Below are 18,527 nucleotides of genomic sequence, written 5' to 3'. Positions count from 1 at the left end.
TGCTAACTGCAGCTCCCTTTGTTAACATATATCTAACTCCCTGTTTTAATCTGCTAACTGCAGCTCCCTGTGTTAACATACATCTAACTACCTGTTTTAATCTGCTAACTGCAGCTCCCTGTGTTAACATACATCTGACTAGTTGTTTTAATCTGCTAACTGCAGCTCCCTGTGTTAACATACATCTGACTGCCTGTTTTAATCTGCTAACTGCAGCTCCCTGTGTTAACATATGTCTGACTAGTTGTTTTAATCTGCTAACTGCAGCTCCCTGTGTTAACATACATCTGACTGCCTGTTTTAATCTGCTAACTGCAGCTCCCTGTGTTAACATACGTCTGACTGCCTGTTTTAATCTGCTAACTGCAGCTCCCTGTGTTAACATACGTCTGACTAGTTGTTTTAATCTGCTAACTGCAGCTCCCTTTGTTAACATACATCTGACTGCCTGTTTTAATCTGCTAACTGCAGCTCTCTTTGTTAACATACATCTGACTGCCTGTTTTAATCTGCTAACTGCAGCTCCCTGTGTTAACATATGTCTGACTAGTTGTTTTAATCTGCTAACTGCAGCTCCCTGTGTTAACATATATCTAACTACCTGTTTTAATCTGCTAACTGCAGCTCCCTGTGTTAACATACATCTGACTAGTTGTTTTAATCTGCTAACTGCAGCTCCCTGTGTTAACATACATCTGACTAGTTGTTTTAATCTGCTAACTGCAGCTCCCTGTGTTAACATACATCTGACTACCTGTTTTAATCTGCTAACTGCAGCTCCCTGTGTTAACATATATCTGACTACCTGTTTTAATCTGCTAACTGCAGCTCCCTTTGTTAACATACATCTGACTTGTTGTTTTAATCTGCTAAATGCAGCTCCCTGTGTTAACATACATCTGACTAGTTGTTTTAATCTGCTAACTGCAGCTCCCTGTGTTAACATACGTCTGACTAGTTGTTTTAATCTGCTAACTGCAGCTCCCTGTGTTAACATACGTCTGACTAGTTGTTTTAATCTGCTAACTGCAGCTCCCTGTGTTAACATATATCTGACTAGTTGTTTTAATCTGCTAACTGCAGCTCCCTGTGTTAACATACGTCTGACTAGTTGTTTTAATCTGCTAACTGCAGCTCCCTTTGTTAACATACATCTGACTAGTTGTTTTAATCTGCTAACTGCAGCTCCCTGTGTTAACATACATCTGACTACCTGTTTTAATCTGCTAACTGCAGCTCCCTGTGTTAACATACGTCTGACTAGTTGTTTTAATCTGCTAACTGCAGCTCCCTTTGTTAACATACATCTGACTGCCTGTTTTAATCTGCTAACTGCAGCTCCCTGTGTTAACATACGTCTGACTAGTTGTTTTAATCTGCTAACTGCAGCTCCCTGTGTTAACATATATCTAACTACCTGTTTTAATCTGCTAACTGCAGCTCCCTGTGTTAACATACATCTGACTACCTGTTTTAATCTGCTAACTGCAGCTCCCTGTGTTAACATACATCTGACTACCTGTTTTAATCTGCTAACTGCAGCTCCCTGTGTTAACATACATCTGACTGCCTGTTTTAATCTGCTAACTGTAACTCCCTTTGTTAACATATATCACATGTTAACATAAAACATATAACATATTATTGTGCATGTGTTGCAGGGCGTTTTCCAGTTGGTGTTGATTTGCAATTCTTGCAAACTTTTGTATAATTTAATCGTTTTCTGTCCCACCGCGTGCGCGGCCTAGTTTATCTCGGCTTCCCTACCCCCATAGGTGTTCTGTGAATTTAAGTTCTTTCCTTCGCTGTATTGCTTATTTCTTAGATTTTCTCTTCTCCCCCTAACTTCCCCGAACATCGACCACTTGTCTAACGTTTTAAATCTCTTCAAAGTCTCTTCACGTCTCTTCTCGTCTCTTCTCGTCACGTCACGTCACGTCTCTTCAAAGCTGTCCATGCGCGCACGCTTTCGAAGTTAAGTAACTTTACAATTGTGTTTTTGTCGAAACTATCTTTCTTTCGGTGTGCGTAACTATTGGTGTGTCTTTAATAGTATTCTTGGTGTTGGTTTTTCATACCTGTGTACAGAATCGTCGGTTAGTTCGTGTCGCATATTCTGACGCCTAGTGTAGTACTAGTAGGCTACCGTGTCTGTAGTACTAGTACAGTGTGTCAGTGTAGTACTGACGTGAAGTACAGTGTGTCAGTGTTGTACTGACGCTATCGTAGTACTGACGCCTAGTGTAGTACTACTAGTAGGCTACCGTGTCTGACCTTGGCTTGAGGCTTTGTTTCTGTCTCAGCAGTTCTTCGATTGCGCTCGCAATTACTTTCGGTCTCTATTTTTCACGTTTCACGTTCGGTCTCTGTCTCTGTTTTAATCTTAACTATTTAAAAATAAAAAATAAAAATAAAAATCCCTTCTCTGTTCTTATCCGTTGTTCGTTCTTATTTGTTCGTTGGTTCTTCGACCACGTTGTTCGTGATCACGTGTTCACGTCGTTAAAAAATGTTTCAACTGTCCCCTGAAGAACTGTATTCTGTCATATACTGTAACACCTTTTTCTTCTTCTTCTATAAAAGGATGCTTTCGACTTGCTCACCAAATCTATTCATTCCAAAAAAAAATTCCATCTCTTACAGTTACAGTGCCTCTTTCATCCATTCCCTAAACTCTCCAGAACTCCACCCATCATTCAGCGTCCTCAAACGTATTTTTGATTCGAAGGTCTCAAGAAACTCATTTTGCAATAAATGTTCGTTTCCCATTAATCGTACACTTTCTAAAATCCAATCTCACCCCTCCCCTCCAAATCTTCCCCATCACCCCTTCCCTCAAAAACTTCCCCATCACCCCTCCCCTTCAAAACTTGCCCATCACCCCTCCCCTCCAAATCCACCCCCCTTGCCTCTCCCCTCCAAATCTTCCCCATCACCCATCTCTTTCAAATATTCCCCCTTGCTCCTACACTCCAAATCTTCCCCATCACCCAACCCTTTCAAATCTTCCCCCTTGCCCCTCCCCTCCAAATCTTCCCCATCACCCATCCCTTTCAGATCTCCCCCCTTGCCCCTTCCCTCCTAAACTCCCCCCACACCCCTCCCCTCCGAGACCCTCCCTCACTCCTCCCCTCCTAGACTCCCCTCTCACCCCTCCTCCTCAAAGCATCCTCCCCGCTTTTTCCCCCTTCCAACTTTCACCTTCATCTCCCTCAACCTTCCGCCTCACTCTTACCCCTCCTCAAATAACACCTCACTGCACCTCACCCAATCACCATAAAACCTTTTGTCCTCCCCATTCTTCCCTTTCTCCAAGCTATTCTGAAATCTCTGACACACCTTCAACAGCTCTCCCAACCTCTTCCTCCTCTTCCACATCCTGCCCCCCCCCCCCCCCCGTTCTGTATCCGATGCCCCCCCTTCCTCTTCTTTAACAGTATGGACCTCAAACATCCGGGGCCTTCGCTCAAACTTGACTGATCTCTCCATACAGGTTGCTTCTGATAAACCAGACGTGATCTGCTTAACAGAAACTTTCCTCCTTCATGATGTCTCTGATTCCTTGGTATCTCTCCCAGGTTACTCCCTCCTCCGTTATGATAGACCTAAGCCTCGTCCTGGAGGGGGAGTTGCTATCTTTATAAAAAAAACTCTCTTCCTCACTCGCCCTGCACTGCCCTCTCTCCACCTCACCCCCAGGAATACCTTTGGCTACGGCTTCCCCTTCGCTCCCACCTTTTGTTCATGTGTGTGTTGTACCGTCCACCAAACAGTGATGACTCCATCTACATCTCGCTGTCTGATAATATGGACCAACTTCGATCTACCCATCCCAACTCTCTCTTCCTCATATGTGGTGATTTCAATTGTCACCATGCCAGTTGGCTGGGTGTGGGTTCCTCTCTCACCAGCCATGGCTCTTCAGCAAAGGATTTCTGTGACTCACTGGGACTGACACAATCTGTCAATTTCCCGACCTGGATCTCAGTCAATGGAGCATCTTCTCTTCTGGACTTGGTTATGACAAACTTCCCTGAAAATGTCTGCTGCTCTTCTTCTGCTCCAATCGGCTCATCTGATCATGTGCTTGTTAAAGTGGACATCTCTCTGACCATTCTCAGTGAGCCTCCTCAGCGTCGACGAGTCTGGCATTTCACTCAGGCCAACTGGCACGGTCTTCAAGCAGCCATCAATCATCTGGACTGGTCTCCCATCTCGACCGCCTCTGACATCAACTCATCCTGGGAATTCTTCAAAAGTAAATCGCTCTCTCTCATGCACAGATTTATCCCATCTCGTCTTCAGTTGTCATACCCTTCCTCCCGTCCATGGTACACGGCATCTTGTGGTGAGGCTATTGCCCAGAAACAACTTGCTTTCGTCTCGTGGAAAGCAAATCCAACGGAAGGAAATCTCATTTCCTTTCACAAAGCCGAAACAAGTGTGTGTCCACCCTCAGGAGAGCCAGGAAACAATATCTCTCCGTTCTCAGGACAGAACTCTCTTATCTGTCTCCCTCTTCCAAATCCTGGTGGCGTCTGGTCAAATCTGTTTCTGGTGTTTGTTCCCCCTCCATCCCCTCCCTCACCTCAAACGGCCACACGGCTGATTCCGCACCTTTAAAAGCTGAATGCCTCAACTCTGTGTTTGCCTCTAAATCTTGTGTCCCAAACCCATCCCTCTCTGTACCCACCGTATCCAGTCGTACACAGCTGCTCCTGGACTCTGTGTCCTTTCCTCCTTACAAGGTTGAAAAGTTTCTGTCAACCCTCGACTCTGATTCTGCAACTGGACCTGACGGCATCAGCCCACGGGTCCTAAAATCCTGTTCTTCCGCTCTTTCACTCCCTCTCTCTGTTCTCTTCACCCTCTCTTTTGCTCAAGGTCATCTGCCATCTGCTTGGAAATCTGCCAACATCACCATGTGTTAACATACATCTGACTAGTTGTTTTAATCTGCTAACTGCAGCTCCATGTGTTAACATACGTCTGACTAGTTGTTTTCATCTGCTAAATGCAACTCCCTGTGTTAACATACATCTGACTACCTGTTGTAATCTTATGATAAGTTCAGTGCTATATTGCAGTTGCTTACACAGTGCTAATTATTACTTCCGCCAGGGAGCAACACATTCGTGTGTGTGTGTGTGTGTGTGTGTGTGTGTGTGTGTGTGTGTGTGTGTGTGTGTGTGTGTGTGTGTGTGTGTGTGTAAGCAATGATAAACAGTTTACCTTGGGTGTATTGGCAGGCCTGGATAAGTGCTTGGCAGTGTGTGAGCATGGCGGCACGGGGTACTGCCACCCCCATCATGCAACCTTCTTTACTTGATTTGTACTGAATAAAAAGAAAAACATAACGTTTAGAAATTGCAGGTGGATCATTAGGCCCGGAAGTCAGCCAACCAGAGAATAAAAAGGTGCATTTTCTGTCATGCAAAAACATTTGATCACATGTATATTATCTAAATACACGAGTGCACAAATCTCATATATCTATATACACGTGTGGGATATCTATATACACGAGTATCTATATACACGAGTGCATGCGTACACAGATAATATATATATATATATATATATATATATATATATATATATAAATAAATAAATAAATAAATAAATAAATATATATATATATTATTTTATATATATATATATATATATATATATATATATATATATATATATATATATATATATTATCTGTGTACGCATGCACGTGCGCACACAAACACAAACAAACACACGCACATTTCAAAGTGTGATAACGAGATACGACAGTGTTCAAGTCACACCAACATATTGATTTATTCTCAACATTGAAGTGAATTCAATCAGTAAAACAATTTGCATTTACGAGACACACATGTCTTGTTCGTTATTTTGACATATGTTGAATTTTTGGGAGTTTGTACAACATTTATAACACACCGGAAACATAGACGAAATTAACCTTAGTCGTGATGTACTCGCTTCTTGAGAAACATTCAGTGTTTGATTTCCTTTGTGTTCCCCCTTGTCCCTTTGCAAACCTCAATGTATGCGGGTTCTCCATTACTCTCACGAGGAAAGACCATCCAATCTTTGGGTGGCTTAGAGAGGTGCTTGGAGTTGGTGACAAACCAGGTCATGGGTGGCCAGCCTGCAGCATGGGACAGCAGTATGAACATTGCATTTGTCACTGTTGAAAATCATAACAAACTGGTTCAATTCAAAATAAAACGAGAATGATACTCTTCGACGTCATGACGTCAACCGATATGCCTCCGCCCACATTATTACATCATTATAATACTTGTACTAAGTTTGCTTTAAATCCATACAGTTGTTCTCAAGTTATCACATTTTTACCTGACATGACCTCTGACCTTTGACCTCGGGACCCCAAAGACTAATCAGTTAATCTATACATCATTCTACATACCTGTACCAAGTTTGAATTAAATTCCTTTAGCCGTTCTGAAGTTATAGACCTATCACAGAATTTGACCTTTGACCTCTTGACCCCAAAATTTAATCTGTTAATATTTACATCATTATGCATATGCGCACCAAGTTTGAATGAGATCACTTCAGTTGTTCTCAAGTTCTCGACCTATTACAGAATTTGACCTTTTGACCCCAAAATTTAATCTGTTAATCTTTACATCATTATACATAGCTGTACCAAGTTTGAATGAGATCACTTTCGCCGTTCTTAAGTTATAGACATATTACAGACTTTGACCTTTGACCTCTTGAGTCCAAATTCTAATCAGTTAACCTTTACATCATTATACATACCTGTACCAAGTTTGAATTAGATCATTTCAGCCATTCTCAAGTTATAGACCTATTACAGACTTTGACCTTTGACCTCGAGTCCAAATTATATCCAGTTAACCTTTACATCATTATACATACCTGTACCAAGTTTGAATTAGATCACTTCACCCGTTATCAAGTTATAGACCTATTAGGACTTTGACCTTTGACTTTGCCCCAAAATCTAATCAGTTAATCTTTACATAATTTTACATCCCTGTATCAGGTTTCAACTAGATCACTTCAGCCATTCTCAAGTAATAGACATATTACAGACTTTGACCTTTGAACTATTGACCCCAAAATCTAATCAGTTCATGTTTACCTCATTATGCATAACTGTACCTAATTTGGTCGGAATCCCATCACTGGTTCACAAGTTATCGCGGTAAAAGGATTTTTACCTAACATGACCTCTCACCTTTGGCCTTTGACCTCGTGACCCCAAAATCGAATCAGTTGATCTTTACCTCATTATACTGTTGCAGTTTTGAGTTTGTACAGTGAGTATAATAAAGGTTAAAATTCCCCCCTCATAGTTTGTCACACAAACAACATGTAGCATCGCGATAGTGTAGTTATTTCTTTGTATTTGTGAGCTTAGTCCTTTTCCTATGTTAGTTCTGCGTTGAGTAGAGTCAGGAGAATAAGTCCTACTTCTACCGACTTTCCAGCCTCCCGAGCCTCATGCCCCTTTGCGCTGACTTTGGTTCATTTTGGGCGAATTAAGACGAGGCAGGCCTAGGAGGGTCGGGGCGGAGCCGAATGAGGGGCGGCAGAGGCGCTGACGGTAAGCACGAGCCGCCAATCAGGGCTCAGAGGTGGTGGCGGCAGCACTGCGTCACAGGGCATGGTAAGAAGGTTCGAGAGGGTTCGAGCAGGTTCGGGGGCGTATCTATATAAGCGTTGCACAAAGCCCCCGAGAGAACTGCTGCCCAGGGAGGACCAGCGCGCACTGACCCACCAGGAGGAATCGTTGACGAGCAGGAGTTGAGAGCGCCAAAGAACTGTGAGAGATACGCGGGTGAAGAAAGACGCGCATGAACCGGAATACGCGCTATTATAAGTGACGCTCGGTTGAGCTGGAGGCCGATCCATATACAGCGCATCAAGCCATGCGAGTGATAACGGCTGTGTAATCGCCAGCCGCTCTGAGAGTCCCGCATTTGCCGTTCCACCTCATCGGCTGCCTTTGTTCGGGAGACACGCGACGAGGTTCCTTCCACCGCCTGCTGCCATCTTCGCAGGACGTGCTGGGACCGTTGAGCCGGACGGGGCCGTTCCTGGACGACCACGTCGACGCGTTTGGCTGAACATTAACCCATCTGCAATTCCCTGTGTGAGTGTGACGGGCCCGAGTCCGGGGAGATAAGATAAGACTGTCTAAGTGCTGCTCTGTGTCTCTGCGTCCCCGATCATTGTACATACGTGTGGGAATAATTAAACCTGTGTTCTTCCTTTTTCCATTTGATCGTTCCTGTGGTTTCCTCATTGGCTAAGCGTGGTACGAATAGAACCGCTCGAATCGGGTTCCACTACCTAAACTGCACGGACCACGTCGTACTCAATCCGCTCGGCGCACCCAAACCACACGTGGCTTGTGCGAGGCTTGCTTCTCGCTTCCGTGGCGGCGCAGGGAATTAGGTACGAGCGAGACTTGGTCCTGGAACCCTACTTTGCATTTGCCCGGAAGGGGCGTTTCAAGTCTCGGTTCCGTCAAGCCCAGAAAGAACAAGGGGATTAATCCCCCCCTGGTAAGGGGAAGAAGGGCGGCGGAGAACCGTAACAATACATACCTGTACCAAGTTCGTCAATGGAACAATAAAAATAAAACGTACATTACAGCAGAGCACACAGTATGTCATGAATCAATTCATCAATTAATTCAATAAAAAATGAACAATCCTCAAAGTGCACATACGTTTCCCATTAATTCTCCACCCATCTCCCTGCACATTTCATATCACAACATGAAAAGAACAATAATTTCAACTTCTTTCAAACATTTCTTTGAAATATATATATTTATATATACAGTGGGGAGAACAAGTATTTGATACACTGCCGATTTTGCAGGTTTTCCCACTTACAAAGCACGTAAAGGTCTGTAATTTTTATCATAGGTACACTTCAACTGTGGAAGACGGAATCTAAAACAAAAATCCTGAAAATCACATTGTATGATTTTTAAGTAATTAATTTGCATTTTATTGCATGAAATAAGTATTTGATCACCTACCAACCAGTAAGAATTCCGGCTCTCACAGACCTGTTAGTTTTTTCTTTAAGAAGCCCTCCCATTCTCCACTCATTACCTGTATTAACTGCACCTGTTTGAACTCGTTATCTGCATAAAAGACGTCTCCAGACCGTCTCCGACCACAAAGACCGCAAAGACCGACCGCAAAGCCGTCTCCAGACCTGTCCACACTCAATCAGACTCCAACCTCTCCACAATGGGCAAGACCAGAGAGCTGTCTAAGGACATCAGGGACAAATTTGTAGACTTGCACAAGGCTGGGATGGGCTACAGGACAATAGGCAAGCAGCTTGGTGAGAAGGCAACAACTGTTGGCGCAATTATTAGAAAATGGAAGAAGTTCAAGATGACAGTCAATCTCCCTCGGTCTGGGGCTCCATGCAAGATCTCACCTCGTGGAGCCTCAATGATCATGAGAAAGGTGAGGGATCAGCCCAGAACTACACGGCAGGACTTGGTCAATGACCTGAAGAGAGCTGGGACCACAGTATCAAAGAAAACCATAAGTAACACACTACGCCGTCATGGATTAAAATCCTGCAGCGCACGCAAGGTCCCTCTGCTCAAGCCAGCGCATGTCCAGGCCCGTCTGAAGTTTGCCAATGACCATCTGGATGATCCAGAGGAGGAATGGGAGAAGGTCATGTGGTCTGATGAGACCAAAATAGAGCTTTTTGGTTTAAACTCCACTCGCCGTGTTTGGAGGAAGAAGAAGGATGAGTACAACCCCAAGAACACCATCCCAACCGTGAAGCATGGAGGTGGAAACATCATTCTTTGGGGATGCTTTTCTGCAAAGGGGACAGGACGACTGCACCGTATTGAGGGGAGGATGGATGGGGCCATGTATCGCGAGATCTTGGCCAACAATCTCCTTCCCTCAATAAGAGCATTGAAGATGGGGCGTGGCTGGGTCTTCCAGCATGACAACGACCCGAAACACACAGCCAGGGCAACTAAGGAGTGGCTCCGTACGAAGCATCTCAAGGTCCTGGAGTGGCCTAGCCAGTCTCCAGACCTGAACCCAATAGAAAATCTTTGGAGGGAGCTGAAAGTCTGTGTTGCGCAGCGACAGCCCCGAAACCTGAAGGATCTGGTGAAGATCTGTATGGAGGAGTGGGCCAAAATCCCTGCTGCAGTGTGTGCAAACCTGGTTAAGAACTACAGGAAACGTCTGATCTCTGTAATTGCAAACAAAGGTTTCTGTACCAAATATTAAGTTCTGTTTTTCTGATGTATCAAATACTTATTTCATGCAATAAAATGCAAATTAATTACTTAAAAATCATACAATGTGATTTTCAGGATTTTTGTTTTAGATTCCGTCTTCCACAGTTGAAGTGTACCTATGATAAAAATTACAGACCTTGTCGTGCTTTGTAAGTGGGAAAACCTGCAAAATCGGCAGTGTATCAAATACTTGTTCTCCCCACTGTATATATATACATACATACTAATAATACCAACAGCTCGAATCACGACATTCGCAGACCCCGCGTATTCACGGTCCATACATTGTGACCCGCTTCTACATTCGCGGCCCTGTGCTCTGTGTATTCACGGTTCATACATTGTGACCCGCTTCTACATTCGCGGCCCTGTGTTCTGTGTATTCGCGGTTCATACATTGTGACCCGCTTCTACATTCGCAGACCACGCGTATTTGCGGTTCATACATTGTGACCCACTTCTACATTCGCAGACCCCGCGTATTCGTGGTTCATACATTGTGACCCGCTTCTACATTCGCAGACCCCGCGTATTTGTGGTTCATACATTGTGACGCACTTGTACATTTGCAGACCTCGCATATTCGCGGTTCATACATTGTGACCCACTTCTACATTCGCGGCCCTATGCTCTGTGTATTCGCGGTTCATACATTGTGACCCGCTTCTACATTTGCAGACCCCACGTATTCGCGGTTCATACATTGTGACCCACTTCTACATTCGCAGACCCCGTGTATTCGTGCTTCATACATTGTGACCCGCTTCTACAATCGCGGCCCTGTGCTCTGTGTATTCGCGGTTCATACATTGTGACCCGCTTCTACATTTGCAGACCCCGCGTATTCGCGGTTCATACATTGTGACCCGCTTCTACATTCGCAGACCCCGCGTATTCGTTGTTCATACATTGTGACCGGTTTCTACATTCGCGGCCCTGTGCTCTGTGTATTCGCGGTGCATACATTGTGACCCGCTTCTACATTTGTGGTTCATACATTGTGACCCGCTTCTACATTTGTGTCCCTGTGCTCTGCGTATTCGCGGTTCATACATTGTGACCCGCTTCTACATTCGCAGACCCCGCGTATTGGCGGTTCATACATTGTGAGCAACTTCTATATTCGCAGACCCCGTGTATTCGCGGTTCATACATTGTGACCCGCTTCTACAATCACGGCCCTGTGCTCTGTGTATACACGGTTCATACATTGTGACCCACTTCTACATTCGTGGTTCATACATTGTGACCCGCTTCTACATTCGTGGCCCTGTGCTCTGCGTATTCGCGGTTCATACATTGTGACCCGCTTCTACATTCATGGCCCTGTGCTCTGTGTATTCGTGGTTTTTCACGGGGGAAAAAATTACGTTTGATCAGGAACCTCAAGTGATTATTTAATTACATACCTTTTGTTTAGTTTTAAGTCTTACGAGGGGTAATTCATTGGTGAAATAGCAGCGAAGTCATCTTCGGAGCCTTCCAATCCACCCCTTTTAGGATGAGCACTCCTGAATTAATGAAGATGACTTTCGGAAAAAATCTTCACCTTGTTGCAGAATCTCTCTGTCTGGAACAATAATCTGAAACTATACAATACTCAAAACTATACGCTGAGGTTTCTGGGCTTCAGACCAGATTTTGGTGGGCTAAAACGGTTTTGGTGGGTTAAACCTAACAGGGCAAGGCATTTGCTGAAAATTGCCAAAATCAAGACCCTCTGCTCACCTTCACTCTTTCAATCCTCTTTTCTCCCGCCTCTGGAACAAACTCCCTCACTCTCTTCAATCCCACTCCTCCCTCAAGGTCTTTAAAACAGCTGTTCACCACCATCTCTTATCTTCCCCCATCCAAAACCTTGATCTTTTCTACCCCCGTTAATTCACCTCAAATCCACCTTTCAATCCCCAACTTCTTTCCTGAAATTCCTAGTAGTGTTCATTGCTTTATACCGTGTACCCCTCCCTCCTCCCTCAGCCCCCCCCCCCCTTCCACAGATCTACCGACGTCCCTGCTCTACTGTTGTTGTGCTTGTGTGCTTCTCCCTCTCTCTCCCCCTCTCGTCTCCCACTCCCTGCATTGTATGTTTCATGTGTCAGTGCATGTTTTCATGTTTAATGTTATTGCTCTTACACGAGCCTCGATTCTGTATACAAAATATATAAATATATATATAGCAGATAGGATTTTACAATACATCTTTTTTCATATACATACATACATACATATATATATATATATATATATATATATATATGTATGTATGTATGTATGTATGTATGTATGTATGTATGTATGTATGTATGTATGTATGTATATATATATATATATATATATATTGTTGCGAATATGGAATTTGGCCTCCATATCCGCTTGTAAATATTCCCCTATTTTCTCCAATACTCCCCAACTTTCCCCAATCCCCCATTCCCTAGTCCCATTGCATATAAATAACAATCAGTAGAGCCGACCTTCCCCTTATTCCCCCATTAAATGTCGTGCCCAGGTCCACCGCACCACACGTAGACAACTTTCGGACATCTTCCTAGCTATTCTTATTCTATGTCAGTTAAGGCCTCGTCTCCATTAATTATGACTCTTCGTTGCACCAGAATGTGATTATATGGCATCAGTAGTGAGTTTAGGACCTTTCCCATACCTCCTCCCATCTTCTTCCCCAAAGCACAACAATAACAACAACTACAACAACAATTACAACTACAACTACGACTACAACAACAGAGGGGCGGGGAGTGTGCGTCCTCACACCGGCTCGGTTACCCGCCATGACCATGCGCTCCACGGCGTTACCCCGAAGGGGCTGGCTGTCAGCTCCTCGTCAGGGGCGGAGCCAGTAACCCCCCCACGCACCCAATGAGAAGCAACGTGCCGATTCCATCTGGGGCGGAGCTAACGAGCCGAGGGCGTGTCACTCCCCGCCGGATATACGCGGCCCCGCGCCGGACGTGACGTCAGATGCGCCTCAGCTTGGAGAGAGAAGCCACCGCCACCCCCAGCGCGACGATACCTCCCCGCATCTTTGGACCGGACCGGACCGTACTGTACCCTGCCCCGAGCCCAGGAGGACCTGGAGCCATCGATACCCGCTTTCCTGTCATCAACCCCCGTGTGAGTCAGCCGTTGTCCCGTTTGTCTGTCGTCTGTCCGGGGTTAATATAAGAGTGTGTCTAAGTGCCTGTCTTTCTGTGATTATACCTCTAGCCCCTGTAATCTGACCTTTCCGTACGAATATAATCTCCTCCGGAGGTCTTGAGAATTGAAACATTGGTGTCGTATTGTGTTATTGTAATCCAGCCGGGTGTCTTCTTTTTCTTATTGAGGCAGCATCGCGCGACTAGTCAACGTTCGGGCACAATCGGGTAACTTGTGCAGACGTGGTCATACCATAAAACCGCTCGGTAAATAACATCCAAGCCACGTCTGTAACAATTGGTGTCGAGGAGTGGAATTCGAACCCGGGACCAAATTTATTAGGCCCAAATTGGTAACAAGTAGAATCGATTCGGAGCGCGTTTCCCGCGCGAAATTATAACGGCGAAATTTGAATTTGTTTTACGAAAATAAAATAAAAAACCGAATTTTGAAAGTCGCGCTATGGCGGGTCAAGACGGCTGGGGTCCGGTAGGGGAGAGTGAGGCAGGGTCGGTCCAGGACCAAATTGAGGGACATGAGGGACATGAGGAGAGCGAAACAGCTGGGGTAGCAGGTGCACAAAATGGCGCTCTCGCGCACGATGCTTCAGGCGCGCAAAAAGGCGCCTCGCTGGTCACCGTGCCCGCGACCGAAGTAGCGCCGCTGGGAAGATTGGAACTTTTTTTTATACAAATGACGGCCCTCATGGAAAAGAATAGTGAGCGATTGGAAAACCAAATGGGGGTAATGGGAAACCAAATGGGGGTAATGAGGGACGAAGCGAGGGGTACCGGTGAGAAGTTAGACAATAATTTTGAGGAGTTAGACAAGAAAATTGAGAAGTTAGACAATAATTTTGAGGGGTTAGACAACGGGATAAAAGAAGTGAAAAATGGGTTAATGGGGGTAGAAAATAGAATGGCCGCTCAAGAGAATCAAATGGAAGGGATGCAAAAAGGGTTAGAGGGGTTAGAAAACAGTATGGAAGGCAAATTGAGGGACATGAGGGACCAAGCGGAAAGGGAAGTTAACCAAATGGGGCAGCAGATAGAGGGGGTCAGAATGGGGGTAGAAGCCAAACTGGATGCTCACAGGGAGGAAATGGAGCAGATGAGGGTGGCATCTGGGCAGGAGATGCAAGTGATGGGAGAGGAGATCAGAAGAGGAGTGAGTGAGGAGGTCGGAGGAGTGCGCGAGGAGGTGAGGCACTGTGAGGAGCACATGGAAAAGGAGGTGAGAAAGGCGACTGTAAAGTTACAAGGGGGCATAGAGGACCTGACGCAAGAGGTGGAGCAGCTGACGGTGGGACAGACGGAGTTAGTGGAGCAGGTTCAAAGGAACACTGCGGTATTAGGAGGTTTAAAGGCGACACAGAAAGAACTCAAAGATGACTTGGTAGCGACGAAGAGGGAATGTCAGATGGTACGTGAGGGACTGACAACGAGGTTGGACGAGGTGATAGAGGTAATGGAGACGAAGGACCGGCAGGTGAGGACGCACATGGAAATGGTCAAGGTAGCCTTGGAGGACGAGCTTGAGGAGACATACCGGGGAATAAAAGAGGTGAGGCACAAATTAGAAGAAGTGGAAGAAGGGGTGAGCGAAATTAAGAAGCGACGGAGAGGGGATAACAAAGAGATAAAAGAGGAGATGAAAGAATTGGTCCAAAGTCTGTGTTTGGATCGTGATGTGCTCATTAACCGGATGAGGGATTCGCAGGTGATGGAGGAGAAGCGAAGAGGAAGAGGACCCGGTGTAAGTGGTGACCAATATGGTCGTGCGTATGATGCGCCAGGGGATTTAAGAAGCTTGGGGGTCGAGATGGACCCGGGTGTTCGTGAGAGGCCGTGGGTGAAGTGTGCGACAGGTCTGGTGTGCGAAAGAGGAGGTGTGCAAGAAAGTCCGACTCTGGGGTGTGTGAGGAAAAAGTGTGTACCAAGGAGTGAGTGTGCAGGCGAGAGTGAGTCGGTCGTAGCGTGTGTGCGAGGGAGCACATGGGAGCGCGGTGTGGTGAGTGTTACAGAGGGTGTGACGGGAGAGTGTGCGCAGGAGTGTGCGCGAGAAAGGGGTGTGACCGACAGGTGCATGAGGAAAGAGTGCGCTGTCAGAAGTAAGGAAGAGTGTCCACCTGTGGTGAGTGTTACAGAGGGTGTAACGGGAGAGTGTGCGCGAGAAAGGGGTGTGACCGACAGGTGCATGAGGAAAGAGTGCGCTGTCAGAAGTAAGGAAGAGTGTCCACCTGTGGTGAGTGTTACAGAGGGTGTAACGGGAGAGTGTGCGCGAGAAAGGTGTGTGACGGACAGGTGCATGAGGAAAGAGTGCGCTGTCAAGAGTAAGGGTGAGTGCGCTGTCAGGAATGGAGGTGAAAGTAGTGAGAGTGACATGGAGCGTGAGTTAGTTGTGACAGGTGAGCGAGGATGTACACCTGGGATGGAAGGATGCACACCTGGAATGGTAGAGCGTGAGTGGGAATGCACGCTGGAGTTGGTGGTGAGGCACGTGGTTGGGTGTGCGAATGAGAGCACACCTGTGATTGTCACAGAGGAGGTGACCGAGGAGGGGGCGCGAAGAGGTGTATTGGTGAGGTGTGCGAGCGACGAATGTGTGCCAAAGTGTTCGGTGGTCAGGTGTGTGACCAAGGCTGTGAGTGGAATGAGTGTACCTGGGTGTGTAAGGAAAGGTACGAGGAGCATGGGCACGGCTGGATGTGTGAGCAAGGAACGGGCTGCGGGGTGTAAGCGTCCAGGTGAAGCATCGACGTTACACGGGTTAGAGGTTAGAGCGACTTTTAGCCGAAGCAGGCCCTCGGTGCGTGCCGGGCCTCGCTTTGAACGGCCGCGTCCAGGCTCCACTAGGCGGAGCTGGCAGCCCGATAGAAAGGGTCGTCATGGCGACCACTTTTTGGTGAGACGTGCCGGCAGGTCGAGATCGGGGCATTGGATGGCTCCGTGCCGAGATGGTGCGTGGGATCTCGGCCCGGGTAAACCTCCTTCCCTGCACCGAATGCGGGACGCACCCAGCCGCTGGCACAGAACAACCAGCATTCATGGCTTGGCTTTACGAAGCCGGGCTTTGGACAGGAATTGGCGCACCGAGAGGTATTAGTGAGTCGACTGGGTGATGAGGTTAGTGTTTTGGACCCAAAATTAGAGAAAAGCAAAATTTGATGATTGGCAAAGGATTGGCAGAGTGATGATTGGTAATGGTACAGTGATTGGCAGATGATTGGCAAATTTTTAATTTGTTGAAATTTGATGTGCAAAATTGGTAGTGAGAGACCCCCGATGGGGTGGGATGGCAAATCTGCCACCCTTCCCATGCGGGGGGCAAAGGAGCTATAGTTTATGGGGTGTATGGCAGTGAAAACTAGCCCGGGTGGGTTAGGTTATATTGTAGGGATCTAGAAGAGATTGACATTAGGTAACGTTAAGTTTAGTTAGTGACTGATACCTGTAGTGGGGACGCAGGTAGATTAGTGTGGATGATAATGACGAGGGAGCGCAATAGTTTAAAGGGACGACTGGGAAGCGCAAGTTTCAGAAGGGAGTAGTTAGCTGAGATGATGCCGTGTGTGTGTGAGAATTGAACAGGTGTGATTGCACAGGTGTGCAACTGGACAGGTGTGTGGAGCAGTGTATGAGTAGTGAGTGTTGTGGATCAGCGCGAATGCGCTTGTGGAGAGAAGGGTGCAGGTGGCACCAGGTGTGAGAGCACAGGTGTGCAGGTACAGGTGTGTGGAGAGAGTTGGAGTAAGTGGTACGGAGTGGTGTGCATGGTGCGAAGGTGTGGATGGGGGAAGAGTGGACCCCTTTCACGAGTACCCGGGGCGGGTAGTGTAAGTGTTAGGTAGAGGGTACAGGTAAATTGTGGTTGGATATTGGCATTTGTGGTGCGGTTGCAGAATGGTGTTGTGGATGGGTGCATTAGTGTTGTGGAAATGGCTGGGCGTGTAGCCTGTTAGTGTGTGTAGTTGGTTGGGCACTCCACCACTGTGAGGATGTCGGCCAGGTGAGGCCGCAGGTGGGCTCTGGGAGCCGGTAGTTGTGAGTGGGTGCCTGAGGATCCCGGGTGTGGATCGGGTAGCCCAGTGCCAGAGAGGGCACCAAGTGGGGAGAGCGCCAGAGGGCCTTCCCCAGGTAGTTAGGTTAGGGTGAGGAGCAGGTAAGCTCGGAGGCAACTGCAGTGGTGGAGGTGTGCAGGTGGGTAGACCCACTGGGAGAGGTACACGTCGCAGCCCAGAAATTGTACGAGGGCACCGGGAGATGAATCGGGGGAGTGAGACCCCAAATTGAAGAGCACCACAGTTTGGCCAATGGGAATTGGTTTTTAGAACCCGTAGTGTAAGAGGGCCAATGGTTTGGCCGGAGAAAGACCCCGGGTAGTGTAAAGTTGTTAAAGTCATTTAGGAAATAGTTAGGATTGATGAACCTGTCGCACCATACGCAGCCACTTACCTGTGGTGATGATGATGACTCCACACCTGTGTTTTCTTTGTTTGTGTTGCAGAAATGAGAATTGCTGTTGGATTTGTGAGACGCATCACGACGTGGATGAGACATTGGGGTGATTCCATCTCTCCCTCCCTAGGAGGGACTGATGATGAATTGGTGATGGCAAATTTTGATGTTGAGTTGGAGATGGCAAATTTTGATGAGAGTTGAAAATGGCAAATTTGATTGGTTAGGAGGGAGAGAAGACGAATTTGGTATATGGGAGGAACGGGGAAGACAGTAGGGATGTATGTTGATTTGTAAAGTAGATGTTTATGGGTAGTGTTGTGTTGTGTGGATACAGTAAGGGGTAAGGGAGGGGCCATGTAGGTTACCTGGTGGGGGGGGGGGGGCGTACGATAGGAACGTACCTGTCTCACCTGGTTCCCATGTGCCCCCAGTGTGCATCACCTTACATTGCGTGCACTTTTGCGCCCTTACCACCTTACTCACTTGTTTCTTCTTTTGTCTCCCACCTCCGAGGATCTGGCTTTGGGGTAGAGAGAGAGGAGAGAGAGGAGAGAGAGGTGCTGGCTGCGCAGTTGTGGGCCTGCACTTTCGCTGTTTGCTGCCGGGATCGATACACC

The 18,527-nt window shown here is 46.7% G+C and overlaps 1 protein-coding gene across 1 annotated transcript in view; it reads right to left on the bottom strand.

The window, feature by feature from the left end:
- Window positions 1-18,527, bottom strand: part of LOC137430925 (disco-interacting protein 2 homolog C) — a gene marked incomplete in the record, with an annotated part of 587,612 nt that overhangs the window by 329,603 nt on the left and 239,482 nt on the right. The window contains 2 exon segments of the mRNA XM_078782629.1: window positions 5,233-5,335; window positions 6,036-6,145. Of these exon segments, the coding sequence (XP_078638755.1) occupies window positions 5,233-5,335; window positions 6,036-6,145 (213 nt within the window).

Source organism: Myxine glutinosa, chromosome 7, assembly GCF_964187855.1.
Source record: "Myxine glutinosa chromosome 7, kmMyxGlut1.1, whole genome shotgun sequence".
NCBI lineage: Eukaryota > Metazoa > Chordata > Myxini > Myxiniformes > Myxinidae > Myxine > Myxine glutinosa.
Note: the sequence above shows the minus strand (reverse complement) of the source record. Positions and strands in the feature narration are given on the sequence as shown.